General features: G+C 36.6%; 1 protein-coding gene across 11 annotated transcripts in view; it reads left to right on the forward strand.

The window, feature by feature from the left end:
* The window catches only part of SYNJ1 (synaptojanin 1), a 132,589-nt gene that overhangs the window by 46,223 nt on the left and 67,794 nt on the right, over positions 1–18,572 (forward strand). For all 11 annotated transcript variants that reach the window (XM_056826065.1, XM_056826064.1, XM_007493285.3 and 8 more), the window contains exons 8-11: positions 2,571–2,667; positions 6,002–6,171; positions 7,738–7,819; positions 13,332–13,484. In XM_056826065.1, the coding sequence (XP_056682043.1) occupies positions 2,571–2,667; positions 6,002–6,171; positions 7,738–7,819; positions 13,332–13,484 (502 nt within the window). The remainder of the gene's footprint in view (positions 1–2,570; positions 2,668–6,001; positions 6,172–7,737; positions 7,820–13,331; positions 13,485–18,572) is intronic.

Here is an 18,572-nt window from a genome sequence, read left to right on the forward strand (position 1 = left end):
AGAAAGGTTATTTCATCCTTTGAGACTAGAGCAAAAGAGATGATTTAAAGTATAGAATTAAGAAGAAGATGGCCTCTTTACTCTACCTAACCACCTGCTTTTTTCCCCTGAAGAATTCCTTATTGTCAAATTTCAGTCCATTTGAAATTATATGGACAAAAACATTTTTGTGAATTCCATCTCATACTATTTTTTTAAGTAGAAGCCCTTCTTTTTCCCATCACTGCAATTACTGTTTTAAACCCTCAACATGTCTCCCTGAACTATTATAATAGTGGAAATTCTTCTTCTCTCTCTACTTTCTAGTTGAACCCTCACACAGCTTCCAAAGTAACCCCTAACTTCTACACCTCCCATCTTCACTTGCATGCCAGACATTTCCCTGGGTATCCAAAATTGACTCTTCAGATGCAGTACAGCCATCCAGAATTATTCTTTTGTACCCCCACTGTTAATCTATCCCTCCTTCAAACTTCCATATGTTTTTTTGTTTTATTTTGATGTACAGCCTTTGATTCTTCACTTTTCTCACCTCTCATCTATTTAGTTGCCCTCCATAACTTCTCTCTTCTCTGTTTACCAGCCACCATTATAGTTAAGGTCCTTATTAATTTTGGACTATTGCTTCATAACACCAATCTCTTATTCATAACATTACACATCTGCCAAAATCATTTTCCTAAAGCATTATTCTGATCTAGTAGTCCCTTTCCTGCTTAATCTTATTCCGTGGTAGCCTATTATCTCTATAATAAAATACAAATTCCTCAACTTGGCAATCAAATCCCTTATATTTTTCTCTAGTCTATTTCATTTTCTCTAGTCTAAATCATTTTACCTGTCTTGGCCTCAGTTTTCTCAACTATAGAATCAGGATAATAATAGTAATAATAATATAATAATAATAGTAATATTATAATAGTAATAATAGTACAACATGGTAATTGTGGGGATAAATAAAATAACTAACACTTTTAGCACAGTGCCTGGTGCATACTTAATACTACATAAATGTTAGCTATTATCATAATCATCATAATCAATTCTCTTTCAACCAAAGTTGGCTTACTTGATATTCCCCAAATTCAACTTTCTGTCTCCTACCTCAGTGATTTTGCCCAGATTTTCCTACCAGCTAGAAAACATACCTTCCTTCCTTATACCTTTTAAATTCTTTTCCTTCCTTCAAGGTGCCACCACCTCCTGTAGAAAGTCTTTCCTAATCCTTCTAGTCTTTAGTGCTCTCTCCCTCCTCAAATTATCTTTTATTGAAATACCTATTGACATTTTCTTTTCCCCCAGTAAAATGTATTTTCTTGAGAACCGAGCTGTTTTTTCCTTTCTTTCTTTTTTTAGATGTGTATATCCCTATTGCACGGCACATAGGCACTTGATATGTGTTTGTTAAATTATTGAATTAAAGCCTCTTAGGTTGTACTTTAGATTGTCTTTTTTTTTTTAATACTCCTTGTCACATACTCTGTTTCTTAGGTTTGCCAAACTTATCCTACATGCTTCTACTCCCATGTATTCATGAGAACTATTTCCAGTCACTTCAATATATTTCTTCTACTTTTCTTTTTCTCTGGACTCTTTGTTTCCTTCAAAGCCCTACCCAAATTCTTTTTTTAATATAGTTTATTGTTTTTAATTTAATTTTCATTGTCATGCAAACACACTTCCATGTTGGTCATTGTTTTAAGAGCAAAGTCATACATAACCAAAACCCCAAAATAAAATCATAAATGCACTGATGTAAAAAATAACTCTACATTTCTTCCTCTGGAAGTAGATAGTCTTTCAGGATTGTCTGAGATCATTGCACTGCTGAGAATAGCCAAGTTTTCAGATAATCATCTTCCAGTATTACTATTCTCTTGGTTCTGCTTTTTTCACTCTACCTCAGTTCATGTAGATCTTTCTAGCTTTTTCTGAAATCATCTTGCTTATTATTTCTTATAGCACAATAGTATTCCATTACTAACAAATTTGTTCAACCATTCCCCAATTGATGGACATTCCCTCAAATTTCAATTCTTTGCCACCACAAAAAGAGCTGCTATAAATATTTTTGCATGAGTAGGTCCTTTCCCCTTTATTATTGTCTCTTTGGAATACAGATAGTGATGTTACTGGATCAAATCCCACACAAGTTCTCTTACTTCTTTGAGGCCTTCCCTGACTGTGCCTTCCCCTCTTTTCTTCTGCCCCTAATTGAAAGTGATACCTTTTTCTCCAAATTTTCTTGTCACTATTTTTGACCTTATTGCATTCTATCTTGTGCTTAACTTGTTTGTGTATATTATGCTCTCCCATGAGAGTATAAGCTTTATTGACTATTGGCATTTCAAATGTTCTATACGTAATACATGTTTAATAAATAGTTATTCAAATGGGATTCAAATAGGAATGAATTAGAATTTATTTTTGCCCTACTTTATCAGTTCCATAAATCAGATATATTGTCATATGAGTGTTTTGTAGAGTTGTGATATCTATATATTGAATTTATAGCATTATATTAATTTACAGTATTAAATATACTGATTTTGCCTTTGTTTCTTCCATAGGCACTTTAGAACACTTAAAAATTTATATGGCAAACAAATCATTGTAAATTTACTTGGAACTAAGGAAGGTGAAGATATGCTAAGTAAAGCCTTCCAGGTATGTATGATTAGTTCCTCTCTTCTCTGGTTCTTTAAAATCTGGGGCAATGGGGCAGCTAGGTGGCTCAGTAGATTGAAAGACAGGTCCAGAGATGGGAGGTCCTAAGTTAAAGTCTAGCCTCAGACACTTCCTAGTTGTGTGATCCTGGGAAATCACTTAACCCCCATTTGGAACCAACACACAATATTGATTCTAAGGTGGAAGGTAAGGGTTTTAAAAAAATAAAATAAAATCTGGAATGATTTAAATAACCCAGTATAAAATAAGATGACTACTTCCTTAAGTATGTAAGTGACTTCCTGAGAACTTATTTCTCCATTTTTGTATTAATTAATAAACATTTACTAAATGTTTACTATGTGTTAGGCACTGTGCTAATCTCTGGGGATACAAATTTTAAAAAAGAAAGTTAGCCTCTGCCTTTAAGGAGCTTACAATCTAATGTGAAAATAATGCCCAAAAGGAAGCTGAGAAGTGAAAGGTACCAGATGTAGGGAGGGATGGTGGAAGTTCCAGAGTATTATAGCCAGATAAGAAATGAAGAGATGTTCTGAACTGAGCAGGACTCCTTCAGTGGAAGTTTTGGAGATCCCGGCTCTACCTTTCAATCAGGAGGCCAGAAGGATGGTGATGAGGTAGAGTGTCAAGGCTGATAAGATCTTGGATTATTAAGTTTTTCTAGGAATAAATTTCCTTGGGCAAGATGGAAAAGTCAGAGTAGAAAGTATTGTAGCAAGCTGAGAAATGAGGAGGGAATTATATGTAAGAAACCAGTATTGAGTGAGCAAGGATAAAAATTTCAAAGCATTTTACATAACTCAGGGGAATTTTTATCTTTTATCATTTAAATGGACAACAGAAATATCATTGGCACAGGCTATAATAATTCATCTAAAAGTTTAGCCTGTGTAAATTAATTGGAAACCAAGAGCCCAGAAAGCACCTTAATGTGAAAACTTCTAATTTAGTTACCAAACAAAAATAGATGACAACAAAAAGTAACACCAGGTTAAAATATACACTTGTTTGTAAAATATTTTGGAGAAGGGTAATGGGTAATTATGAATAGTAATATTACACAAAGTAGAAAGAGATGGTAGAGGGTAAAACCTGTTTAAAAGCTGTGTGAAATATCCAACCAAGCAAAATCATTCCAAGGGCATTCAAGTGTCATAATGGAAAGAGTATATACATAAGAAAAATGTAAAAGATTTGCAGAAACCACTTGAACAAACTTTTTCTATGCCAAGGGTTGTGGAACTACTTTCTGGTTCCTGATATCACATTTCTGAGTTGCTTATAAATGGTCTAGAAATGGCACCAAAGAGTACAAAGATGGAGTGGGGAGAAACCCATCCAGATTGATTAAGTATCATCATAAAGAAAGGCCTATGCTAGAAGCAGTACAGTTGTGAAGGTATTGAGTGACTAGTATACAGGATATTTAATGGATGGAGAGGTACCAAGAACATGAGGGAAAAAACCCCTTACTTCATTAATATCAAGAAAAGGTAGCCAAGAGATTAGTAACTCACCCATTTATACCAATTCTTGGGAATCATTTATATATGAGAACATCATTATAGAGAGCAGGAAACAAGCAATGTTTCCACAAGTAGTCAGCAATAGACTACAATGTAGTCAACAGTAGATGACATCCTTATTATTTTATAATTAACTGGAAGATGTAGGGAATATAAGATCTTGTGCCTATTTTTGATGGCAGAGCATTTGGTATGATAGACCAAAACAATTAAAATCTCTTTTACACAAAAATGACTCACATCTATTCATCAAGAACATTCAAGATTCTCTGGACGATTTGTCAGAATAACTGTTCAGTGATTCTTTGATAAATATCAGGCAAAACATAGGGAAGATGAGTGCCCTGATACCTGGATTTGCATTCTGGTAGAAATGCTCCAGGACAGTGTGCAGGTTAAAGATGTTGAAGTTCCTCTTGATGACACTGTTTGGCTGCCTCTTTGGGCTTGATGCAGTGTCCTTCAGTAGAGAGAGGCTTTGTAGAGAGGAGACCTTGTTTCAAATCTCAACCTTCCAGCTCACTGTGACCATGAACAGATCATTTCATCTCTCCAAATCTTAATTTCTTCATTTACTCTGATGGCCTCTAAGATCCCTTCTAGCACTAGATCTATTACTTTTTTATTCAGTCAATATTGCAGAGCCTTCTGGGAGAGAAGTATAATCATTTAAATGAGTTTGACCTATCTATCCACCCAGGAAGGACCACCATGAAGAATGTTATTGCCCAGATTTTAACATTGCATTTGGATGAATCTTTGACAATGTGTACATCTGAAATAGTACAGATGAACAAAGAACTGGGCCAGAGTTGAACAGGAAGAAAAAAATAGGCTGGATTGCTTTCAGGAAATTGCAGAGCTCTCCAACTCTTAACTTCCCATAAAATCAAAGGGCAGTACTAAAATTTTACCAGCATTGCTTTATGGCAGTAAATCACCAAATACTCCTGATTCTGAAGAACTAGAAGTATCATGTAGAAGGCAGTGGAGAAACACTTGGTAGGTGTCATCAAACTGCAACATATAACCAATGAGGAGCCCCAAATAACATGAGTAAAGTACTTCATCAAGGGATTGTATAATAGAAGAATTGTATATCAGGAAGAAGAAATGGGCTTGCCAGGTGGCAAGAGTGAAAGATAACAACAATTGGACAGCCAACTAATAATATCTTTGCAAAGTAAGGAGAAAGCAAGGAAGGCCTCCATAACATGTTGGGTGGATCCCCTGTGTTGAAGATGGGAAAATGCTGATAGCAGAAATCACATAGGATTGGCAGGCTTGAGTAGATTGTGATGTTTGTCCTGAGTCAATGAGATCACAGATACCTTTAAGTATTTTATGAAGCAGTGTTAATTTGTATCCATTACAGAGAGGAAACATTTGATTCCTATTTCTAGCTTTAGGTATAGTTATTAAACATTCTGAACAAATTTGAGTACTGATGGTTTAAATCAATTCTTCCTTTATTGATCCTGGAAAAAACTAGCATATAGGATTAGTCATATTAATTATGTCATCACTGAAGGCATTAGAGAACACATGAGTAGTTCTATTTAGACATTGGATTAACAGGTGATTTTTCAATTTGCCATCAGCATACAAGTTTTCTGACTAATATAAAAATTTGAATAGTTTAAAGATAGATACTGAATGGGCTTTAAAGTAATAGGCTAGCTTTATAGGTATATATATGTATTTATATGTGTGTGATCCATGGGTGTTTGATTGTATCTTCGTTGATGGGTTTTTATTTTATAGAGTACTTCTTTTTTTTCCTCCAGAGCCACTTGAAAGCTTCTGAACATGCTTTGGATATTGAAATGGTCAATTTTGACTATCATCAACTGGTTAAAGGAGGAAAAGTAGAAAAATTACATAGTGTGCTTAAGCCTCGAGTCCAAAAGTTCTTAGAGTCTGGAGTTTTCTGTTTCGATGGAACTGCAGTTACCAGGTTTGATTATTTTCTTTCCATACCCTTTAAATTTGAATTTATGATAATTTATGATAATTTAAAAAATAATAAAATAAATTAAACTGTTTTTCCTCTTATGATCTAATATAATTTTTATTTTATCATTGGTAAAAGAATATATTGATTTACTCATTCAACCTAATAATATCCTGATTCTGAACTGATTGTAGTTGATAGAAAGTATCAAGTACTGATCCTTTGGAAAGAAGCCTATACTACTCTTTCAGTCTCATTGTAGGGCTGTTTGTATTTCCTAGATATGAGTTCCACTTATTCCACAAAGTAAAAATTTATTCCCATGAAATATTTCATTTTTATCCATTTTTAAAATTCCTTTGGTCATTAGTATTGTTTGGTAGTTTATCAAAATTAGATAGGCTGCGCCTTGCTTAAGTAACTTGTTTAAATAGTATTGGTCAGATTTATATAGCATAAACACAATTTCCGTGTTGCATAGGCAACGCAGAATCAAGGGAACAGACAAGATAATTGTCTTTAGCTGACTAGCACTGGAATTAGGTCTGTTTTAGTCTCCCTTTCCACTACACACACAATTTTTGCCACTAAGTATATAAAAGTGAAAAGTTAAGATAGAAATATTAAATTAATTTGTTTTTAAATATTCAGTTTAGAGAGCTTTTATGAAGAAAATATTAGTAATATAGCCATCATATCTGAGGAACTTTTGCCATATGCTCATGAAAATAAACTGTTCCCCTGGGATCAGCTTTAATGTAATCATTTTAGCTTTGGAAGTAAAAAGGAAAAGTACTAGGAGACATAAATTCAGAAGAAAATTTATTGGTAATCCTGTCTCCAAATGAAGACTTTTGTGATGAGTTCCAGTATCTTAATATGACATTCTGATTCTACTTAAATGTAATTTGTATCCGTAGCCTGGAAACTGTCCAGGCATAGATAGAAATTTGAAAGCTTCCTAACATGAAATATGTGTATATATATATATGCATTTTCTATATATATTATCTAAGCTGAATAAAATAGGAATCTTAGAAAAGAAAAACTTTCTGTGAAATGGGAGAAAATTTTTCCTCAGTGCAAATAACTGTCTGGCTACAACACACTTTTTAGTCTTACTTTTAAAAAAAGTTGTATTGATAACTTAAATTTTTGTAATGGACACTTCTGAAGGTACCCCTTCCTTCTTCATCCCAGAGAACTTACCTTTGTGATACAATTTTTTAAAGCTAGATAAATGTGATCAACTGATAAATCAGCTGTCTGACAACCTATTGAACATATACCCATAATCCCCTCACTCTTCTTCCCACCCATAATGGCCAAGATTGGTCATTATGCTTACACTGCATTTAGTTTCTTTGTTTAAATTGTTGTCATTGTACAAATTCTTTATTCTATTTATTTCATTCTTCTTAAATTCATATCAGTATCCATTTTCTCAATTCCTTATATTTGAGGTTTTTCAAAGATTAGATTTCCTGGATTTTTCTCCAACTTTTGCCTTTGTATTGTTTATATCAATGAGTCTTGTTGATTTGCCATATTTCACTTAATTTGATACAGATCTCAGGATGGTACGATTCGAACAAATTGCTTGGATTGTCTAGATAGGACAAATAGTGTGCAAGCTTTCTTTGGCTTAGAGGTAAGAAAATCTTATAAACACTGGTATTCTGAGTTTGTACTCCCAGAACTTTGCACTGATTTTCACAATGAATGATATATCTGTTCAGATACTTACTATACAAGCAATGGTATAAGGGAATGAGTTTTGAGAGGGCTAGGACTGGCCATTTAATTTATTATGTGAAATCTAGTCTTATTACCCTTTCTTTGTTTTGGCTTCCTTATCTGTAAAGTTGAGGTGATCTTTAAGGTCCCTTTTAACTCTCATATTCTTCTAAAAATATATAATAATATTTGATACAAAAATTACTTAAGATTTATTGTGTCATAAGATCATAGATTTAGAGGTGGAAGGAGCCTTAGAAACAATCTAATGCAGCCTCTTCACTTTGCATGAGAGGAAACTGAAGCCAAAGCCTGTGATTTTTCCAAAGTTACACAGTAAGAGGCAGAATGGAGATCTGCCTATTGTTCTTTCTTCCAACTCAGCCCTCACAGCTATAATTGGGGAAAGAAACTTGTGGGAAAGCATCTAGCTATCTCTACCAATTGACTTCTTTTTAAGTACATTCAGCTAGATAGTTCCTTCCCTGCATCCATTTTCTTTTGAAATCACTAACAGTTTGAATGATTTAGTTTTGCATTCTTTTAAAAACATTGTTTTTCTTATGCTTTCACTATTACTTTTAACATCCTGGAAATTGGGAAAGGGATGATTTTCTCCTGAACAAACCTTGGCCTTGTGTTGTGAATCTCTGAAAACATTAGGATGATAGTTGTTATGGATACTAACAGTGCTTTATACTGTAGCCTTCCTCACCAGCTGCCATTCACAGGACAGACAGGAAAGCCTAGCTGAAGTAACAAGGCACCCCAAAGGAAAAACAGGATATGCACTACTACCTTGACTACCATCTCTTCTCAGACCCTGGTGGGGATAGCCCAAGACCCTGAATCTAAGAGCCATAGGAATAGCAGTGCCCCCCATGCCCTTCCAAACCTACTTCCAGCCCAGCCCCACAGCCATCACCTAAGGATAAAGTCATTGTGGAGAGGGAGCTCATCTTATCACCAGGAGCAACAACTGCTGACCAGCTTCCACTAACAGACAGATAGGCACCAGAGCTTCAGGTGGCAGCATCTCCAGCCTGTCATTTCTTCTTCTAGCCCTGCTCACAGCCATCATCTCTGGAAGCAACTCTTGCCAAGAAGATTTCAGCCATCTCTACCAAATGCCACCCATAGGACAAGCAAGCTGGCCTAGCTAAAGCAATATGGCACCCTGAGGAGCCATGTGTCTGAAGCATGTACCAGACCAGCCACTGCCACTACCTTGACTACCATCTCCCCTCAGACCATGATGGGGACAACCTAGGGCCTTGAACCCAAGAATCTTTGGAAAAGCAATGTTTCTAGTCCATTTTCCTCATTCATCATCCTGCAAAACAGCCCCAGTGGCAGTGTAGCCTGGCCATTGCTCTTACAGGTACTAGAGGCATAGCTACTGAAGACTGAGATACGAAAGCTCATGGCACTATCAAATAGTTTTACATTAGAAACTGATATTATTTTACCAGTAGAAATTTTATCACTGGAAAGTGGTGTTAACATCTGTTTAGCTATTGTATCATGAGGCCATGGAACTTTTCCATCTGATCTACAGCTGAAACTTCCCTATCTTGTCTCCTCCATTAAAATGTGGCCTTCTTAAGAGTAGAAACTGTCTTATTTTTGTATCTCCAGAGTTTAACATAGCACTTCATACATAGTGAGTGCTTAATAAACAGTTCATTCTTTTATTAGGGTGTGAGCTTCTTGGGTGCTGGGCACAATAATAAGTACTATTAAGTCCTTGTTGCTCATTGCCTAACTGATAGTTACCTAGCTTTATGCTCTTTGCAATCATCTTTGAATCTCTCTTTTATCCCCTACATCCAGAGATTTGCCCTCATAACTTTTTTCATTTCTATAGTTCAAGACACGTCCCTTTTCTCATAATCATCACTTCTGACCCATTCTATTGCAGGAGCCTCATAATTAGACTTCCAACTTTTCTTCTCTATTATATCCATCCTTAGTCCAGCTACCCAAATAGTCTTCCTACAGTAGAACTATGTCCATAGCACTCTCCCAATCAAAAATCTTGACAGTTGCTCCCTGCTGCTTCTAGGATCACATACAGATTCCTTAGTTTGGCATCTAAAATCATTCAGGATCAGGCTACTGCCTCTCCACTTCTCTTCTATGCTCCCCTTCACGTTCTATTATAACGTCTAGCTGAACTGGCCTTGCTGCCTTTACCAGTATTGCATTTTTATGTAAGCTGGTCTCTCTTCCTCTCCAGCTATTAGAATACTAGGCTCAGCTCATGTGGTGTCTCCTTTAGGAAGCCCTTTCTGATTGCCCCCGAGTTGAAAGTGCTTTCTCCCTCCTCAAATTATCCTTTATTTAATTGTTTATATTTTGTATCAACCTCGTAGATTTGAGAATCTTGAAGGTAGAGACAGGTTTTGGTTTGCAGACCTTTTCTTGAATGTTTAGTTATTGTTTGTTGAACCCAGTTTTCAGATATAGATATTCCTCTTGGTGGTTATTCTTAGTACTCAAAGAAGATCAAAATGACATCACCATGTGGGAATGCACAGACGTATCCAACTATGGCTGATCAGATGAGTGTGATTTTGGAAGGCTAGGAATACCTAGATGTGTGGGGCTTTCACTTTATTTCAATCAGCTTTCTCAGTCTTAGTCTTAAAAATGAAGTTAAAGCAACTTCAGCCTTGGAATAAATTGTTTATTTTCTGTATTTATCTTTGAGCAGTTCACATTTACATCGCAGTAGGACCTTGTTCAAGTTTGCTAACACTTCATTTAATAAGTGTCAGTACCACTTTAAGCCTAGGAATTTTTATTCATAAGTGTTTAATGTTCTTCCATAAATCTTACCTGGAAGATCTACTCGGCTTGCTGGAGTCCTCCTTCTGGATCTTTCAAATGGCCTGAAGTTAGGATTACCTAAACAAAGGTTTATCTTTTCTTAGCAGATCTTCAAGCTAGTTGCCATTGCCATTGCCTGAGTTCTTTTGTGCCAATATTCCCAGCTAGTCAGTCAACAATCGTTAAGTATTTATTAAGCTTCTCTTGTGTGCCAAGTACTATGGTAAGCAAAAGGGTCAGAACCCTTTCCTTCATTGTGCTCAAGGATTTCATGGCCATATTCAGGCCTTTTTCTCCATTTCTTTCTATGTAGGCCCTTTCAGAGTTTCTCATAAAAAATATCTAGGAATCTTGCTCTCAACATGGTCAGTTGAACCGTATCCAGAGTCTGAATGCTTACCTTCAAAGACACAGCTTTCCTAAAATAAGCCATAATGCCTAGATTTTCACCTAGGATGGTAGGGTACTAAAAATGCTGTGGGATACATAAAAATGTGCTTGGAGACTCCATTGGGTGTGGGAAGAAGAGGGATCAGTGCTTTATTAGGGATCTCCTGCAAGGTCTCCTTGTAACAAGGGATGTCAAATTCACTGCTGACAGAAAAACTCCTGAGTAAGCTGGAACCAAGTTAAAATACAATTAGGACATGTTTAACAAAATAAATAAAAATACAACACAAGATAATGTTAAGTTTTGGTTTTGTAAGTCAATGTGCTCCTGCTGGGATTTTCTATTTGATTTTGATGCAACAGCTCTGGAAGGAAGAGGCAAAGAGGGCACCTTAACATCCGGTTCAGCCTGCCTGATCTCCGTCCTCCAATGGGCATGGGAAAAGTCAAAGAGGGTGCCTTAACATGAAGCTGTGTGCATCTTTTGCCTGATCTACATCATCTGGAGGGAAAAGTTGAAGAGAATGTTTTACTATTCTGCCTAGTCTCTAGCTTCCCTTGGAAGAGAACATTCCAGTCTCCTGCTGCTATGGTGAGGAGAGAGAGCTTCATTCCAAACCATTTCATCTTAACCACCTGTCTTCTGCTTGGGCTTCAGCCTTCTGTGGGAAGAGGAGAAGCACTATTTCATCTACCAGCCTCCCTCCACTGAGGTGAGGGGAGAGAGTGCCATTCCATCAAGTTTCCAGCCTGGTCTCCTACTTTGGGATGAGAATGTCTGCACTACCTCTGTTTCTGAGTTCTTCTTCCCTCACCTGAACTACCCATGGCTCTCAAAGGACTCTACCCTGAAGTCATAACACTACTGACTTAAATAATTCTTTCTAAAGTTTTTCTCTCACTAAATTAACAAAGTCCTCCCTTGTGGGACTCGGAATTTCTCTTATCTGATCATAGTCTCCCTCTCCCTTCTAACTCCAAACCTTTTTCTTCATCTACTCTGTGATCTCTAATCCCTCAAGGCTCCTGTTCCTTGACATTTTCACCAACTGTCCCTCAGATGTTGAATGCTCTCCCTCCTCATCTCTGCCACTTAGTATCCCTGGTTTCCTTTGAGTCCCAGATGAAATCTCACCTTTTATTCCGCCTTTTCCAGTCCCTCTTAATTTTAGTATCTTCCCTTGGGTTGATTATTTCTTATTTATCTTTCCTATATATGTTTGTACACACACACACACACACACACACACAATGGAGATAATTGTATGCATAATGACTCTACATTAGCTTGTGGGCTCTTTAAGGGTAAGAGACTCTCTTTATATCCCCAGTACTTAGCACTTGTGTGCTAACACAAGCACTTAGTGCTTGGCACATAGCAGTCGCTGAATAAAAATTAACTGAGATGGAGTGTCTCATTCAAGAACAAAAAGGAGTCAAGTGTTACCGGACTGCAGTTTATATAGGGGAGAAGGCAAGAAAGGTAGGAAGTGGCCAGGTTAAGACAAGCTCTAAAAGCCAAACAGGATTTTGTATTTGATCCTGAAAGCAAAAGGGAGACACTGGCATTTACAGAAAAGAGGTGTTAACATGGTCAGAACTGTGATTTAGGAAGATCACTTTGATAGCTGAATGGATGATGGACTAGAATGGAGACAGACTTGATGCACAGAGACCAAACTGCAGAGTGTTGGAATATTCACAGCAAGAGATGATGAAGACTTTCTGCAGGGTGGTAGCAGGGTCAGAGGAAAGGAGGGGGCTTATACAAAAAATGTTATTCATCAGTGGGACTTAGCAACAGATTATATGGGGAAGAGGAAATGAGAAGGGGTGAAGAATTGAGAATGACATGTAGGGCCAAGGTGACTTGGGAGGATCGTGGCATCATGAACAATTCTAGCAAAATTAGGAAGAGAAGAGGGTTTATGGGGAAAGATATGAGCCAGTTTGGAGCATGCTGAGTTTAAGATGCTATGGAACATCCAGTTCAAGATGTACAATTGACCATTGGAGATGTAAGACTGAAGATTTGGAGACGGTTAGATAATAGATTCTAAGCATCATTGGCATAAATACTATTCCTATAAATAAGTCAGGAGACTTGTTTCTTTTTCACTTTAGAGGTAGTACTTGAAAGGATAAGTTTACAATATAAAATCTTTTTTTCTTTTTTCTGTAGAATTTCTACTTTTCTCTTTCAGGTTCTACCCAAACAATTAGAAGCCCTTGGCTTAGCTGAAAAGCCTCAGTTGATGACTCGTTTCCTAGAAGTTTTCCGATCAATGTGGTCTATGAATGGTGACTCAATCAGCAAAATTTATGCAGGCACTGGAGCTTTGGAAGGCAAAGCAAAGGTAAAAAGGGCAAAAAAAAAACCCCAGCTATTCAAGTGTATTCATTTTTTAATGTTGAGGAACCTAATTTTAGTCAACAAGCATTTAGATACTTTTTATGTGCTAAGCACGAAGAATAAAAATAAAACAGTACTCACATTCAAAAAACTTTTCATTCTACTGGAAACAAATTCAAATATTGGTAAATAAATACTATATTATATCTATATATCAAGATATTGGTTCAAATATTGGTAAATAAATACTATATTATATCTATATATCAAGATATATGAAGAAAATACAAAATGATTTCCGGTGTGTATGTGGTGTGGGGCATACCAGCAATTAGAAGGGAGAACCATCAGAAAGATACAGTGGAGCTAAGCAATGAAGGGATCTAGTGATAATTCCAAGAAGTAGAGGAAAAGGGAAAAGAATTCCAAATATTGGGACAATTTTGTGGCAAGCCATGTAAGTAAGAGATGGAATGTCTTTCATGGGAAACAACAAGTGGACCAGTTTGACAATGCATGCTGGAGGGGTCATGTGAAATCAATCTGGAAAGATGGGCTAGAGCCAGGCAATGAAGGGTTTTAAGTATATTTTTATCCCCAAGGTAAAAGAGACCCACTTTTTGATCAGAAGAATGACATGGTCTGACACATTGTACTTTAGGAATATAATTCCTAAGAACAATTTCATACATATGTGGGAGATTGGAAACAGGAGGTGGCTATTGTAGTCTAGGCATGAAGAGATAAAGGCCTAAAATAGGGTGGCAAACATCTAGGTTGAGAGAAGGGATTGGCTAAGAGGTTAGGAATCAATAAGACTTCACAGTTGATTGTCTTTGGGGTGGATTAGAGGAAGGGAAGAGTTAAAAATGATTATGAAGTGAATCTGAGTAATTAGAAGAATGATAACTTCTTCCATGGAAATGGGGAAGATCACCATCTGATTTAATGCTCCTTCTGCTGTGTCTTTGTCCAGATTAGCCAATAGTATATCATCAGTATAGTGATGGTTATCAAAGGGAAAAGAGCAAGCATTTATTCAGTGCCTATTATGTACCAGGCACTATACTAAACACTTTGCAATTATTTCATTTGATTGTTACAACAATCCTGGAAATAGGAGGTCCTATAAATTTTATCTCCATTTTCTATATACGGAAACTGAGGCTGAGAGAAGCTAAATGACATGCCTGGGGTTACATAGCTCATAAGTGTCTGAGGCTGGACTTGAACTCAGGTCTTTCTGACTCCAGGCCCAGAGCTCTATCCACTATACCAGCTAGGTTTCTCAAATTAAGTTTTGAATATATTGAACACCTTGCTGCCCCAACACTAGCCCTCAGGAAATGGAAATTATTTCAGATTTTTATCCATTCAACTGGCAATATTAAGGAAAATTCCATCCTCCCAGAGAAAGGATGATGAAGGTAACCTGGAATGCTTCCTAGTTAATAGCACATCTTCTTCTGTCCACCATGGCATGGGGCACAGGGGAGAGGCATACATTCTCTCATCATCCCCAGATCTTTTTCTGGTATTCCAGTGGCTTTGCCATTCTCTCATTCAAATGTCATAAATGGGTCTCCCCAGGCCTTTGTAGGAGACTGGTAGGAAAGGTGTAGGTTCTCTCAGGGAGAGTTCTGGACCTTAAGTCAGGAGGACCTGACAAATACTAAGCTGTATGACCCTTAAAGTCAGTTACCTGTTTACCTCAGTTTCCTCATCTGTAAAATGAGCTGGACAAGGAAATGGCAAACCAGTCCAGTATCTTTACTAAGAAAATTCCAAATAGGGTCAAGAAGGGTCAGACACCACTGAAATGACTGACCAGCAGGGAAGGTCTGTAGCTAAAGCATGACACAAAATGTCAGGATCTGTGCTTCTGTTAAATGCTAGAATCTGTGCTTCTGACACAGGTTGGTTATGTGGAATAGAGAGGTTATGGTGGAGGGTCATAGATCCAGGCCACTAAACCCATCTGTTTTGGAAAATGTTACCCCCTCCCTTGCTGACTCTCATTGGGAAACATGCTATAGAGGAATTCTTCGTCCTTATGGCAGGCAGGTATGCTAAACCCTCCACCTCAGCCACCCAAAGAGACAAGAACAATTTTCATTCTGTTTCATTCCTTTTCTTTGGTTTTGTATTTCTATAACCTTGCACAAGGCTGTAATTGATACATGCTGGTTGAATTAAATTGAATTGTCTCAAGACCTGCCTTCCAAGATAGCCTTTAAAGTAGTTCAAAGATTTTTTTTTAATATTTTATTTGATCATTTCCAAGCATTATTCATTAAAGACATAGATCATTTTCTTTTCCTCCCCCCCACCACCCATAGCCGACGCGTAAATCCACTGGGTATTACATGTTTTCTTGATTTGGTAGTTCAAAGATTTTAACTGGCTTTGCAAAAGTAAATCAACCAAGGGTTCACATCTGTCTCTTACTGTTTAATGTACTAAAATAATTTATTTTCATCTTCCTCAACTGGCAAACTAGCCTCTTTAAAACCATTAGCAAGAGCCTGGGAGTATTGACTTTTGCAGTGCTTTTGCTTTCCTTGTTATGCTCCTAAGCCACCCATCTATCTAATCCTACAAAGTGAAGATCCCTCACTTATCTCCATTGAGAGGAATCACCATATGCAGCCAGTAGCCCAAGATGATCATTGCACCAGAACTACTCCCCCATCCCTACCCCAGCCCATATCTGGCTTTGGATCCTTAGCATTACCCTCCCCTGACTTGAACTTCAGAGATTAACCATTAGGATCCTGTCCTACTAACAGCAAAATGCCACACTTGGCTCATTCCAAGCCTGTGATTCAGGTTTAGGTACCATAAAAAAATCCAGTTCAAAATCTACCTACAAGATTACAAAGGATACAGTCATTGACTCCTGATGTCTCCCCTTCATCAAAATTCCTATGCTGGATCAAGACAAGAAAATGGGAATTCCAACACTCTTCAGGAGCACTACTTCCTCTTGGCCCCACAATTTTTTTTTAATTTTTAAAATATTTTTCCATGTTTACTTATTTTCTTTCCCTCCTCCCTGCTGGATCCAATAAGCATTTCCACTGGGTTATAAAACTATTATCAATTACACCTCTTTCCATATTATTAATTTTTGCAATAGAGCAATCTTTTCTCTGTCAGATATCCATATAAACAAATGATAAGTCATTTGTTTTTCTTCTGTGTTTCTACTCCCACAGTTCTTTCTCATAAGTCCTTTGGGATTGTCTTGTAGTAGCAAAGTCCATTACATTGGATTGTATTTCACTTTCTGTATATACTGTTCTCTTGGTTCTTTTCATTTCACTCTGCATCAGTTCCTGGAGGTTCTTCCAGTTCATAAAGAAATTCTTAAGTTCATCATTCCTTACAGCACAGTAGTATTCCATCACTATTATATACCACAATTTTTTCAGCCATTCCCCAATTGAGGGACACCCCCTTATTTTCTAATTTTTTGCCACATCCCTTCCAACATTTGTTATTTCACTTTACTGTCATATTGGCCAATCTGCTATGACCTAGAGTTTTTTTATGCCTCATTTGACAGGGAAGCCACACCAGTGATTGAAATTCTCTTCCATCAGACAAAGCAAACAAAATCCAAAAACTAGCTACCTTGTCCCTTTAATGGGAAACCAGCCCAGTTTAGTTAACACAGTTAAAATTTTGCCCATATCTCTGTTCACACAGCATGTATGGGTGTGTGCATGGGTGTGACTGTCCCCATTAAGCTGGTTCATCTGGTCTTAGAGGTATTTCTCAACTTAAATATTTCTAGAAAACTTTTGAAAGTTTCCTTTCCTCTTTTACTCCCTCTACTTCTTATATCATTGTTATTGCTATAACATATTGTACTATACATTTGGGTTTGACACTGCATAGAATTTAATTTCTACTAGGCAGAATAAGACAAATTCTGTTGTTTCCTTGGTTTTGTATACCTTGAACCTTGCCCAAGGTTGTAATTTATAAATTCCATAATTTATAAATTCTGGTTGAATTGAATTGTCCCAAGAATTGCCTTCCAATATAGACTTTGAAGTATTTCAGCTATTTATTTTCTAATAATCTCTTCTTATTTTAAATGCTGTTTCCCAAAAATATCATAATAAACACTCATAGATGTTTATCACATTTGCTTTTGGACAGCAGCATGATAGCCCTTATATGTATTTATTGGATACAAAAGTTTACTTCCAAAATAATCTGACTTTTGAAAACAGAAAATGTGTTTTCATCTGCCCCTTCAAGGATGATAGGCTTCCATGATTTGAACTTTGCTGTTGTTCAAAAATATAATGTTTTCTTCCTGACTGCTGAGTTTATCATTTTTTGAATAATACTAAAGAATTCCTCAGCCATTTTATGTACCTCCATTTCTGAAGAATGGGTGTTTTCTTAATGATGCATTTTTGTCTAAAACATTATATTTAAATATGTATCATTCATATGCATCTTGACTTTCCTAAATTCTAATCTCTGCTGCTCTTTCTTTTGCTTTCTCTGGGTTCCTTTTGATTAACTGCCTGACAATGGTGAGTGCCTTTTAAAGATATGTTATATATATTATAGGAATTATTTTTAAAAATCAAATTGAATGTTTGGCCAGTTCCTTCCATCTTAGTTCAGTGGTATGATTTTTAAAAATACTTTTGACTTTTTAAATCGAAAAACTAGCATTTTAATATTTTAGAAATGCTCTCTTTAAAAAAGCTAAAATTGAACATAAGTTTTCTAAAGTTTTTGAAATGCAAGGACCATCCACCACAATGTCCTTAAGATAAAATAGCATAATTGATGATACACATGGGCAAACTCATGCAAACTTATATGTGACTAATATGTTCACTAAAGATTACATTTAAAAGTCATCTTATGGGACAGTCAAAGGGCTCAGTGGACTCAGTGGATAGAGAGCCAGGCCTGGAGATGGAAGGTCCTGAGTTCAGATTTGGCCTCAGATATTTACTTCCTAGTTGTGTGACCCCCCAGATAGGTCACTTAACTCCAATTGCCTGTCCCTTTCCTCTCTTTGGCCTTTTTCCATGTGTAGCTTTATATATGCTTTTAA

The sequence above is a fragment of the Monodelphis domestica genome, chromosome 4 (assembly GCF_027887165.1).
Source record: "Monodelphis domestica isolate mMonDom1 chromosome 4, mMonDom1.pri, whole genome shotgun sequence".
NCBI classification, from domain to species: Eukaryota; Metazoa; Chordata; class Mammalia; order Didelphimorphia; family Didelphidae; genus Monodelphis; species Monodelphis domestica.